We start from the raw sequence: 13,783 nt of genomic DNA on the forward strand, positions 1-13,783 counted from the left end.
CTTGTTGATGTGTACTTTCTATTTTTTTTTCACTCGTGTTAGTTCGGATGAGATTAAGATGTACTCCCTCTGTCCGGAAATACTTGTCGGAGAATTGGATGTATCTAGACATATTTTAGTTCTAGATACATCCATTTTTCCATTTGTGCGACAAGTAATTCTGGACGGAGAGAGTATTCGTTTAATCAAAGAAAGAGATGGAATTCGGTCACTCATGAACATATTGCATGGACACGGTCAGAATAAGTTGATTTGTGAAGAGGAGATATCAGTGTAGTGAGGTTTGAAAAATAATCTCGTTACCAATGACAAAACAATTGAATATAAGAAAGTCGAGGTGTTTACTGCAAAGGTCTAGGTTTATATCTAACTAGTACCAAGGAGGTTTTCATAAAATGTACATTAAGGGGACTGAGAAGCCTCCACTGGAATCTGTACCATCCATGGTTATCTGATGGCCGGATTGATTTTTCTATTTTTCTACCACAACCCCAAATTCTATACTAGTCGCTCCCGGATCTCTGTGACGGCTGCCCGCTTAGGCGCCGCCGCGTGCTCCACATGACCACATTTGGCCTCAAGTACAATAAAGTAGGAAACCTGCAGATCATGCTGCGACAAGCTCACGCGTGCATGATGTTTAAGCGGCCTCATGATTTCACGGAGCCATCACTGGAGCCTTTGGAGCCTTTGGCATTCTGGATCTAAGTTCGAACAAAATGGATGTGAGCTAGATACTAAGGATGAAGCGAAGAGCATGTGGTGGTGTATTAAACTTTCTGCCTGGTGCTGCCAATTGATTTCATATTGAAATCTGTGAATGTATTCTATTTGACAGGATCTTACTATAACTGTCACTCAAATTCAGAGAAACAGAGGAAAAGCATTCGATTTCAGGGTCGAATTTGAGGTGGATTTCATTTCAGGTCCGAGGAACTCGAGCTAGGGTTCGCCAGCCGGAACACGGCGGCTTAGAGGGCCAAAGCCCAATTACATCCAGATGCCTCCTCTCCACAAGCGGAGTGGCTTAAAAAGTAACAGAAAGTGAAAACGGAGTGAAAACGACATGTTCAGCAAGCTACAGTGTTTGCGGTAAATCTTAAAGTAAAACGCGCATTGAAGATGATCGTCCATCATGAGATCTGCGGCTATCAGGTAACGGCTGCCAGCTCGTCGGATCGCAGATCGACGACTGTGATGCTTCCGACAATCTGACTCCAGTGTCTTATCCTGATCTTGTCGCTGTCCTGACAATTCCCCCCTGTTGAGAACAGACTTGCCCTTAAGGCTGGAAATCAGGAAAGACCTTTTGAATGAAGGCTGCGTCTTCCCAAGTAACGTTCTCCTCCGGTGGATTGATTCACTTGATGCGCCATTTTCTATCGTTGTCAGCTGGGCGATATAAGACAGCTCCGCTTATTGTGATCGGATCACATTTGCTGAAAATTATCTCAAACATAAACCCTATTTTTTTTTTCGCAAACATAAACCCTATATCTTATAGTGATAATTCCAGCTTTCATGATTTACTTTCCCAAACCCAAACTACGAAATTCTCTTCTGAATCCAGAAAAGGGCATGACAGTTATGTACACTTTGCAGTCCTTGCAAAAGCATGCCAAAATAGTTACATTCAAATTACAGGTATATGCCATTTTTATCTGTACATCCCCATTTCTGGTCACCATTCTGCACAAAGATAGGTCACTTATTCCGTCATCCCCACCCTGTACGCGACAATCTGCATATCTCTGCTCAAGTCAATCCCCAAGCCTGTGGACAGAAAAAGAACGGAACTCTCAGTATAAGAACAGCCTTCATGCATTATTGGCTAAAAAAATAGTAAGACCACGACCCTGACCTGAATTTTGCCGTCAGACGTTCCGACGACGAGGACGTCCCCGTCGGCGTCCACCGCCATGCACTGGACGCGGCAGCCGGCGCCGCCGGCCTGAAGGGCGCCGATCTTGATGAGCTTTTCCCTGGACCAGATCTCCACGGCGCCGTTCCTGGAGCCGAGGTACACCAGGTCCGCGCTCACCACCAGCGACCGCACCTCCGCCGCCGACGGTATCGATCCAACCAGGTTGTAGTTCGAGCTGTTCCATATCTGCACCCAGCCAGCAACAACCGTCGTCAGAAAATCCTCACACAACATCACACCAAGATAGATTCGTCTCTCGATCGAATTCATGTAGCAATTTAGCACCTTGACCGACGCGCCATCGAGCGGGGTGCTCCCGGTGTAGAGCAGCCCGTCGTGGACCTGCAGGGAGTAGACCGGGTTGGACTTGCCGAGGATCCTCTTGTTCCCCGGCTGGATGACGCCCAGCGTCCCGCTGGCCAGGTCGATCTCCTGGATGCTGCCGTCGTTGCAGCCGCAGAAGAGCTTGCCGTGCACCAGCGCCATGGACCGCACGGACTTGCTCGGGTTCAGCACCTTGGGCGTGCCGCCGTTCCAGCTCAGCGTCTTCACGCCGGCGCCCTGCGGCACGAAGCAGGCCATGGCGCTCGCCACCGCCAGGTTCTGCACCGGGTCCCGCGTGTCGTACACCTCCGCGCACCGGAGGCCGTCCCGGAACTGCCACACCTGCCCATGTACGCACCACCAACGGGTTTCATTCTGAACTTTGCACGTTGTAATTAATTAACTTTCCTCGATCACGCGAAGAAAGGAACATGGTATGTTGTTACCCTGATGGTTCTGTCCATGGATCCGCTGTAGAGCTTCTCCTCCGAAGGCAGGATTGACAGGCTGGTGATTGCTTTCGTGTGCTCCTGGGACTCCTGGACGAGGCGAAGGATGTTCTCGCTTCCCTCCCAGACCTGAATGTGAATTTTTCAGACTTCAGAAAATGAAACTTATAGTAATGACCTGTAACTGTAAGCATGAACATTTTGGAAGAGCAACCTTTAGTGTTCCATCAGAGTGCCCGGAGAAGATGTAGCTCTTGTAGTAAACGATCGACGTGACCTCGCCGTTCGAGCTGCAATCGGCATTGTTAAGCTCCTTGTGGTTCCACATATCCTGCCACAAGAACAAGAAACATTCTTCAGCAAACATAAATCCTGTAGTATGTAGTAGTACAACTTTTGTGAATTTGGATTTTTTTTGTGAATTTATTCGGATTGATGGTAAATGCTGAGCCTTACGATGCTGGACTCCTGGCCATCTGACAGCAGCTTCAGCATCTCGAACGCGAGGCCGGACGATTTCTTCAGCTCCCTCAGGGTCCTGAGCACGTCCTTGATGTACGTCGTGATGTCTTGCATTCCCTCTGAAACAATGTCACAAGTTTTGGAGCATAAATCAGAGACGAGAGAAGTATTTTAATTTACAACTTCTCGGCAGAATGATAGTTGAGCAGCCAGTAACCAACCGCGGTCGTTCATGAAGCTCCTCAGCGCGACCATGGCGAGGGCGCGGTCGCTGCCGTGCTTGGCGGACCTGAGAACGAGCACGAGCTGCCGGAGCAGGCAGACCCGCGCGGCGCCGAGCACGCCAGTGTCCGGGAGGAAGGACAGCATGTGGACGAGCCATGCCGCGCACACGAGGCTCGCCGCGAACAGCTCCGCGTTCTTGCTTTCCAGGCACTCGGACAGGGCCTCCAGCACCAGCCCGAACTCGTGGCTCACCAGCGCGTACGCCGTCTTCCTCTCCCACTCCGACGCCGCTTTCTCCTCCCCGGCCGCGTCGTCCTCGGCGCCGTCGGTGCCACGAACGACGCTCAGCTCCTGCGACTGCCGGTACCTCTCCTTCACCCTTGCGAGCTTCAGCAGGGCCGACCTGGCGAGCGGCCGCCCGGACGACGAGAACTTTCCGGGGAGGTTCATGATGGTCTCGGCGGCCAGGAGCTGGCTCCTCGGGAAATCCGAGTTCTTGAGGCACTGCACGAGGCTGTCCATCGCCTCCTCGCGGTACATGCTTATCTTCCTCGGCTCCACCTGACGATCACATCAAATTATTTGGATTCAGAAGAGCTATATATGAATCGTTCTGTAGGCTGATCTGAATAAATTATACTGTGCTCAGCTCACCAAGAGATCGAGCTGAAGAAGAAGCCCGGCGACGACGGGGCTCTGCTCCGGCGTGGTGGACTGCAGATACACGAGGAGCGTGTGCATCATGCTGAAGGAGCTCCCCTCTTTGATCGCCCGAAGCACACGTTCCGCGGTCGATCGCCTGCAGTCCGAATAACGGTTATGCCTGGGGTCGACAAGTCAGCACTTAGAAAGCGTGGGAAGAATGTGGAGTTTGATTTCGTTACTTTTTCAGCTTCAGAAGCTCGGAGAGGAACCGCACGATTTCGAACTTGTCGGCGTCGCCGACGACGTGGAAGGCGTCTAGGACGGCGCCCACCGCCAGCTTCTCCACGATGCTGCTCCGGCAGTGGCCGTCTTCCGCGATGCATCGCATCAGGATCCTCATTGCGGCCACCCTCACCTCCACCTGCTCGGCCTCTAAGACCAGCGCCGTGCTCCTCACGAACCTCTCAGACACCAGAGAGGACCTCGGCACCGGCGGCGTGCTCTCCCGGCCGACGCCTGACTCTGAGAGAATCTGGCTGAGGAGGATCACAGACGCGGACTTGGGCTTGACGCACATGTTGAGCGCGTCTGCCTCATCGGCTCGCCGGATGGTGGCCACCAGCGCTTCGCCCATGTCCATCTCGACGAGCTGCTCCACGGAAGGAGACAGGAGGAAGATGAGCACGACGGCCTCGACGAGCCCTTTCTTGAACAGGGCGACCAGGCAGTCCACGTCGGTGTCCACCCGCGTGAGCGTCTGCACGACGCCGTCGTCGCGGGAGGCGAGCTCGGCGAGGAGGAAGACGGCCACCTGCAGCACCTGCGCGCTGACGGAGTTGAAGAGGATCTCCACGAAGCCGTTGATGACGGCGGGCTTGGCCAGCGCGGAGAAGAAGGCCTGCTCGGCGGCGCCGGCCTCGCGCCAGAGCCGCTCGATCCTGAGCACCGACTTCTCCGACTCGGCCAGCTCCTCGGACGTGCAGAGGCAGGACACCGCAGCGCGGAGCTCGCCGACGGCGCTCTCCACGGTGGCCTGCACGATGACGCTGGTCGGCGACGGCGCGCTCGCCTGGCTGCCGGTGGCGTCCGGGGACGGCGAGTTGATCTTGAACGCGGGGGCCGGGCTCTCCATCTTCGCGGTCGCCGGTGTTCTCGGCACCGCGGGCGTGGCGGGCGTGGGAGGCGTGATCGGCGTGGCGGGCGGGCTCTGCTCGCGCCAGCCGGCGATGAGGCGCTTGAGGACGTAGTTGGTCTTGGGGAGGCTGCCGCCGTGGAGGTGCTGGCGCGTGATGGGGCAGGTGGCGTTGCCGCGGTCGAGCCACTCCTGTATGGCGCGGCGCTCGTACGTCTGGCCGGTCTCGAGCGTGACGGGGTCGTCGAAGACCTGGCTGGTGATCGGGCACACGAAGTCCTTGGGCGTCGTCGCCGCCTGCTGCTGCTGATGCCGCGACAGCTCGGCGTCGCCGCCCATCGGGGACCTGTATGTATTCAAAATCAGCGCATGTCTCGATCAATACCATCGATGCAATCTAGGTTGGTGGAATGCTGTTTCTGGAAGCGATCGAAATGGTTACCTCGAGGGCTCCGGAGAGGGGCGGGCGCCGTCGTTGGCGCGTGGCTGAGCTCTGCGTGGCTTCGACAGTGGGGACGCCGCTTGCTTTTCCTAAGAGACAAGGCAACAGCATTGGGAACTCAGCTTTGGAGCGATGAGAAACAAACCAGGGTTGTGTTCTTCCATCCCTCCAGCTCCAAGTAGTAGAAACTAGCTAGTACCGTAATTTATACATCCCTTCTTTTATTGAACCTCCTTTTAGAAAAGTTAAGAACTCAATTCCATAATTTGAAAAGAGCCAATTGTTTAGGCTACGCTTTTGATAGTTCCTCAGCTGTCTTAAATTTTCCATAAATGACTACCAGAGAGAGAGAAAAAACAAAGGGAAACACTAACGCCCACACGTGTGGGCGTTTCCCAACTCGCCAACACGCTTGGATCGTCGTCCAGTGCCTTTTACACGAATCTTGGCATGAAAAGGTTGATTTTCTGTGCCACGTAGGACGGGGCTGGTGTGTGGGCATTGGAGAGTTTGCCCACACGCCCGCACCACGTTGTTTGCCAGCTGTGCTGTGTGAGCGAACTAGTTTCTACCCACACACCCACCACCTAGGTCATGCGCGTGTGGGCGAACTGCTTTTCGTCCCACACGACACTCCTACGTTGTGGATGGCAACTGCAGTTACGTGAATGTGGCAACTCGGTACACATATGGCAACTGTGATTCTTTTGCTACGGCAACTGCAGTTGCGCGTACGTGGCAACCAGATAAACACACATGGCAACTGTGATTAACAATACATGGCAACTATGGTTGGATCACACATGACAACTAGGTAAACACACATGGCAACTACTGTTTGACCATATGTGGCAAGTAGTTAATCACACACGGCAACTACGGTTTGATTACATGCGGCAATTACCATAAATTAGACATGGCAACTATAGTTAACCAAAACAGGTAGAGTTGCCATGCTTTTACAACTACACTTGCCATCCCGGATAACTACATCTGCCAACCAGGATGGCAACTAAAACGTCATCCCGCGGGGCATCTAACGTAGCTACGCCAGGACGTGTGGGCATTTTTGCTTCATGCCACACGCGCGGGGTGGAGATGAGTAGTATTTCTTGGGCGTGTGGCACGAAGTAGCCGCGCCCACACGTGTGGGCAATTCTAATGTCCACCCACACATAGCCCGTGTGGGCTGCCTTCGGCTCACACCACACACCATGTGTGGGTGCATGTCGAATATACCACACATGTGGCAGTTATCAGCGTCCAAAACAAATTGAAATATTACCATAGCATTGTTCTTTCCAATGTTACACGGATAAATAAGTGACATATGATGAATAGAAAAACTCAAATTGCAAAGGGTGTGGATGTTGGAATTTTGCTAGCAGGCCTTTGGCCCAAAGCCCAACTAAAATTCTAAAATTCTCTTGGCCCATTCATGCACACATGTGAGTGGAGTGAGTGAGACTAGAGTTTAGTCCCACCATGAAAGTTGAGGGAGAGTTGCACCTTTTTATAAGGTGAGCTCTTCTACTACTTGTATGAGCATGAGAAGAGGAGACCTACACGTGCGCTCCTTCTCCTCGCTCGCCTCGCCACGCCTCGTCACGAAGCGGGTTGCGGGATTGAGCCGAGCCGAGCTATGCACGTTGTCTATATTTTTGCTGCTCGAAAAAAATTAATGAGTCATTAATTAATAATTAACGGATGCGTTAATTATTGAACCGTTTCCGATTCTTTTGGATCGTGATGACTCGGACGTGGGGTTTACTCCCACGACCTACCCGACCCGCACTATATAGTCAGGGAGACGTCTACCCTAGCCGCTTCGTATGGTTTCGCACCACCGTTCCAGATCACTGCGCCGCCAAGCAAGTCTTCTCCATCCCTCCTTTCGGCATGCACCGGGAGAAGGGACAACAGGCCTCCGGAACCCCGCCTCTCGTGATCCTGTACGGGAGAGGGACGATCAGGTTTTTGGGGAGCGCACTCGCGCGACTGCTGGCAGCGACGACTTCGCCAACGACGACTTTTTCCCCGACCTCGGCAACCTCATCCTCGACGACATGGGCGACAACGTCAACGCCGGCGGTGCTGCTCCCGCTGCACTGTATGTGATTCTATCCTTCCTGTTCGAGATCATGGTTGAATTCATGTATCTAGTATGTGCCCTAGATGCGATCTGTTCATCTACTATGCTAGTTTGTATGATTAGTTTAATCTCTGCTATTGCGGTCATGATTTATCTTCTGTTTATTCGGATTAAATCTCGTAGTAATTTGCTCATATTTCCAACAGTGGCTAGGTCTAAATCGATTGAGATTTAAGCAGTCTCAACCAAGTGACATAGCATACAAAAGAGAAAACAAATGCGCGGATCTCAATGTAAGATTTCACAAATGTGGCATCGACTGAGACTTAGCAAGACTGAATTGCAAATCCAATTAAACATATAGCAATTGTGAAAAAATATAAAAATAAACTCAAATTGCAAATTCGTTCTATTCAATGCCGAGCCGACCTAGCATCCGAAAAAATGCAGATAAACCGCTAGTTAGTTGAAGAAGCCTCGGCGGATATTATCGGGAAATTAGTTTTTTCTGGCGCTAAGGATAAGTCCCCGCAACCAATTAATTTTGACTTGTGTAAGGACAAAGGATGGGGCGCCTGGTGACTCCGTTTCCTTCGATGCTAGGCAATATCATGTTTTTGATAGGAATCCCACATAGTGAGCAGGAAAACAATCCCACCGCCTGGTGTTAGGGCACACGTTTGTAGATGGCCTAAGAAGATGAGGATGGTTGGATGTTTCCAAGTGACTATTTGTTCACGAATTATCTTAAATTTTGTTACATCTCAGTCACACATCTTTACTAGTCAGGATTGGATATCTGGAAGTTTCCACTGCAATAATTTCCAGGATTGCAATATGGTAGCCGTTCATACCACCGTCTATTTTGGCTGTTGAAATTAAGCTCCCAAAAGGTCTTATATTCAGGAACGGAGGGGGTACTTCAAAATCCGTGAACGAATATTTTTTTTCTAGTTATGACTGTGAGTGCTGGTTCGTAGTGATTGTGAGTGTTGGTTCGTTTGCAAAAAATAAGTAGCTATTTTTGCAGTTTCAGTTTCAAAAGAAGAAGGGCAGTTGTAACGGTCTCAAACGACTCAGAAATAGCAAACCAGTCATTATATTTATGGTTTTTCATCTAGATATTCATCCTAGCTTTAGGTTCTCCTATACTTATTTACATTGTTGAATTGTGTTATTCTAAACTTATTTTTATGTTGATATATAGATAATTTTGGCAACATGACATTACCACAATGTTCAGCGAATAAAACTACAATCTAACTTACTACTGAAATTTACAAAACTAAATCACAACACTTGTCGCAAAGCTTTTTTTTAATGCAGATTGTACCATAAAAAGGTTAACTCATCTTGTACCCTCTATTCTTAAATAGCTACAATCTACTACCTAATTTTTCTCTCCATGCAACAATGCCACATCACCAAGTCATGTACTTAGTCATAAGTTACTTTTTTCGTTAATCTCTTCATGCAAAGCATACCACCTCATGCATGACTTTTTTCCGGGGAATTAAGTCATGTAAGACATTTTTATATTTGCTTTCTGCATTAACTTTAGTCTTCCACCACTCAGCCATCTTTTTTATTCTTAAATAGCTACAACCCACTACCTAATTTTTCTCTCCATGCAACAATGCCACATCACCAAGTCATGCATGTATGTAGTCATAAGTTACTTTTTTTTATTCTCTTCATGCAAAGGATACCACCTCATGCATGACTTTTTTTTTCCAGGGAATTAAGTCATGTAAGACATTTTTATATTTTCTTTTTGCATTAACTTTAGTCTTCCACCACTTAGCCATATTTTTTAACAAGGTTCCACAGCAACGCGCGGGGCATCATCTAGTATCAAAATAGCTAGCCCCCACTAACTATTTTCTCTCAACATGCAAGCATGCCACATCATCGCACAACATGCATGAGAAAATGCCCACCTCCACTACCATATGTCTCTCAACATTCAAGCATGTCACTTCATCATGAAACATGCATGAAGAAAAAGACTCATCTCAACATGCAAACATACATGAGAATTTTCATTCTGTTCTGTTATGTTATTTGTATGTAATAAATATTTTACAACTATATAGTACTCAGACATAATAAATTATATGTATTTTTAGTTTTAGCCTTTTATATTATTACTTTAAATATTCATGTTTCATACAACGAATCACATTGAAATATGTTGCAAAATATTCCCGCAACAACGTGTGTTGTATCATCTAGTTTTTTAAACATGTAAAACCGATTAAATCTAAACCAGGCTATCAATTATTAATTTTTGGCGAATGGGGTCATCACAACTCATCAGGAACATATGCAACATATCTCCTTGTTTTTCAATGCCTCCATTCAATGAATTCCTAGAAAGCGTGTCGTCAAACCTTAACTTATTCTATACAAATAAACATTTTGATTGATAAATATTTAAATTTCATAATTTTCTAGTGAAAACCCCTAGAAATACCAATATGAACACACCTTTTATATACGAACTGGGGTAGTAAGAATTAATTGGTTTCAGCGCATTGATAGGAGTACCTATGTGCTAATTACGAAAACACTAGTTTTATTAATCTATAGAATCCAGACCATTTATCCAATCGCTCTTATTGTTTAGTTTCAGGTTGTTAAATTGTGACGAACTTGGTTTCTAATGTGTTGTGACTTGTGAAGAAGGTAAGTAAGAATGTAGACAAAAAATGTCATCTTATTAGAGTAAGTAAGACCAAGTCTAGTCTAGTTATTTAAATGGGGTTATCATAAACTTACAAACGGGTCTAAGTTGCCTAATTCAAAGTTCATATTTTTACTTGTAAGCCGGCATCCATGTTTAATTATTATAAACCACCGCATATCCTAACTAATCACGAACTGGGATGTGCACTGCTAATCTTTTTGGGGACTCCGATTCATAAGAAAATGACTAGAGCTGAGCACCAATGAACTTCTCTGGTTTCGGACTAGGGATCCAATAAAACACCTCTCTAGTTTGGGCTTAAAAGAACTTCTTTAAGTTTCAGTCCGTGTCAAGGTTCAGATACAGGTACATCTAAAAAAAGGTTCACATGCAGATGCAGCTATACGTATACAGCACACAAACACACACCTGTTTTCCGGTGTAGAGCTCGGATGAAGAATCTTCCGTGCTTTCGTCGGAAGCCGTGGCAGGCGAGTACCCGGCCCGGAGTCTGGACGCCGGGCTTCCTCTGCCCACCTGTGGCGGCTGCTTCTTCTGCTGCTGAACTATGAGGTGCGGAGCCACGCGCTGCGGGTACAGGCTCGGCGGCCTCATCATTTCTCTCCGACCCTTGACGCTGCCCTGCCGCGGGTACATGTCGCCCTCCGCCTCCGCCCACATCGGCTACAAAATCACCGGAAACCTGCTGTGACTCTGGAGTCTGGACTACTCCGTTGAGCACGCTGAAATGCATGGAAAGAACGGTCTATCGAGACTTACATTATTCCGTACGCCATTCTGCGAACTGACGGCCCCATCGTCGGCGTCCGTCGAGGCTTCCTCGTAGCCGGTGTTCTCGTACTCGTCGGCGTGCTGTCCGACGGTGAATACAAGCTCTGGGGGAGGAGGCGGCGGCGTCATCCTTGGCGCCTCGCCGGCTTCGAGGATCTTCTTTAGGTAGAGCGCGTAGGCCTTGCAGTTCACGTCCAGCACCATCTCGTACTCGCGCTCCAGGCCCCTCATCTCGTGCGCCTGGGCGCCGCTCATCAGCGACAGCACCCTCATCGCCGACAGCGCCACTGTCTCGTCGGATCTTTCCTCGTCGCCCTGCGCCGCGGAAGCCACCGCGGCGACGGCCGACGCGCGGCGCGTGGCGAAGTGCCGCATGACGGCGAGGAGGCGCGGCGCGAAGAGCGCCTCGAATGCCGCGGGCGCGAGCTCGTGGCGCGCAAGCGCGGGGTCGAGGACGAAGAGGTCGAGCACGGCGGACGCGGCGGAAGGCGCCCCGCCGCGTCGTCGCGCTGCCGACGAGATAGCGGAGAGGAGGCAGGAGAGCGGGGTGGCCGCGGGGAGGGACAGCAGCAGCCGCTCGGCGGCCCGGAGCGACGACGGCGACGGCGAGGCGGAAGGGACCGTGTCCAGCGCATCCGATATGAGCGACAGCGCCTGGAGCGTCGCGGCAGTGTGCTGGCCCCCGCCGCCGTCCGCGGCGGCTGCGGCGGAGAGGAGGTGGCGCCGGAGGAGCGGGTCGGCGATGAGCTCCGCGAGGAACGCCGAGGCGTGCGCCACGACGGCGGAGTACGTCGGCGTAGGCCCTGCCATGCTTGCCTACTCTCGCGTCGCGTGCCGTGCCGCCCGCGCTGAGCAGGACACTCGGTGATGGGGATGGTTTTGTTTCGATAATCTTGGATTCGAAAGCACGCGACGGAGAGGACGAAATGGCCGAAAAGGGCACGTGTTCTTTGTTGGTGGGATAGAGGAGGAGGGGTAGTATGGGGATTTGGCGTCCTGTGGGATTTAAATTATGGCGGGAGGAGGACTGGGTCGGGCTCGGTTCCCGGCCGGCAGCGGTCGGCAGCTAGCGCGCAACGGCGCGACGCGTGGAGAGAGTCAGAGAGACGGGCCGTTTGTCGCGCGAAAAGGACCGTTTTGGAGTTGCTAAACCTTTGACAGTAGCGAGAAAGTCAAATCATCTTCTCTTCTTTTTGACAGCAATTTAGCTAGATTTCAGTCAGCTGAATTTTTATCTTGTGGTCAATCGATTTTCTGGCCCTTGGATTGTGCTTTAAATTTTGTGTAGGTTTTCCTTTTTCTGTCATGTTTTGCTGGTGGTATTGGGCTGTTTGGATTTGATTGACACCTATTTTGAATCAATCGATTTCGTTCTTGGGCTGAATTTCGTGCGTGCATGCTGTTTTTTCATGTGTTTGCTTTTGTTTTTTGCATGTGCAGATTTTTTATTTTTCAGTTGAGTTTTTTCCTTTACGTGTATTTTTGGATGTTGAGTGCGTGAAAATGTATACATGCAAGTACTACATGTACAAATTACATTACAGCACAGAGACTTCACACTTATATATTTATTCTACGTATTACAAAAAGTGAATTTTGTGCTAATTTTGTGATTTTTTTATTTTTTATTTTCTTTATTCTTTAGAGGTAATACCAATGCTAATTGTTTTGTGCTATTTTTTTTGCTAATTAAATACATTTTTCTATTATTGTATGTATGCATGCATGAAAGAACTATACAATATGTGTGTAAATTATACTAGACTACTAAAGTTGCATTATTATATGTGTATTCGCTGCATATTATAAAAGTTGCAATTTCATTGCAAAGTTGTGTGCAAGTTTTTTCTTTATTTTCTTTCTTCTTAAGAGTAATACCAATGTCGCTAATTTATTCCCTCTTAGAAAACTTTATTTGTTTTACCATGTTTAGTTTTTAATTCATTTCCTGTTTTCAAGGACAATACCAATGCCACTTATTCGTTCCTTGTTTAAAAACTTTGTTTTTATGTAAAATTTAGTATTATATGTTTATTCTTAGATAACTAAAAAACTGCAATTTATGTGTAAATTGTGTGCAAATTGCATCATTATTATTTTTGAATTCCTTTCTTCTTAAAGGGTGGTACGAATGCCACTATACTTCATTTCTTTAGAAAAATTTACTTTTAATTTTGTGTTTGTAAGTAAGTATACACGCAAGTATACACCATGTGTGTATATTATAGTAGAGAGCAAAAATTGCACTGTATATGCTTATTTTTGGCATATTGCAGAAGTGCAATTTCAAGGCATACTTGTGTGCAAGTTATTTTTTAATTTTCTTTCTTCTTAAGGGGTTTCATTTTCCCCTATTCAGTATTTCGTTTTGTTTTTTATATTTTCTTTCTTCTTAAAGGGATTCATTCTTACATAGAAAACTTTATTCTTTTGTTTTAGTTTTAGTTTTTGTATTTTGTTTTCTTAAAGGGTTTCATTCTTCCATAGAAAACTTCATTATTTTATTTTTATTTTTTATTTTCTTTCTTCTTAAATAGTTTCATTCTTCCCTAGAAAACATCATTATTTTTGTTTTGTTGTTGTTTTTTTATTTTCTTTCTTCTTAAA

General features: G+C 48.1%; 1 protein-coding gene across 1 annotated transcript; it reads right to left on the reverse strand.

Moving 5' to 3' along the window:
- Nucleotides 1–1,525: 1,525 nt before the first annotated feature.
- On the reverse strand, nt 1,526–11,999 carry LOC109738673 (putative E3 ubiquitin-protein ligase LIN-1). Its single transcript, XM_020297764.3, has 12 exons — nt 11,165–11,999; nt 10,814–11,068; nt 5,604–5,692; nt 4,269–5,507; nt 4,039–4,183; nt 3,381–3,945; nt 3,154–3,278; nt 2,912–3,028; nt 2,695–2,826; nt 2,210–2,590; nt 1,862–2,110; nt 1,526–1,773 (listed from the first exon to the last, which is right to left on the reverse strand). Exons 1-12 carry the CDS (start codon nt 11,984–11,986, stop codon nt 1,756–1,758), a joined length of 4,137 nt encoding a protein of 1,378 aa, XP_020153353.1. The 5' UTR covers nt 11,987–11,999; the 3' UTR covers nt 1,526–1,755.
- Between the last annotated feature and the right edge of the window lie 1,784 nt (nt 12,000–13,783).

The sequence above is a fragment of the Aegilops tauschii genome, chromosome 3 (assembly GCF_002575655.3).
Source record: "Aegilops tauschii subsp. strangulata cultivar AL8/78 chromosome 3, Aet v6.0, whole genome shotgun sequence".
Lineage (NCBI taxonomy): Eukaryota > Viridiplantae > Streptophyta > Magnoliopsida > Poales > Poaceae > Aegilops > Aegilops tauschii.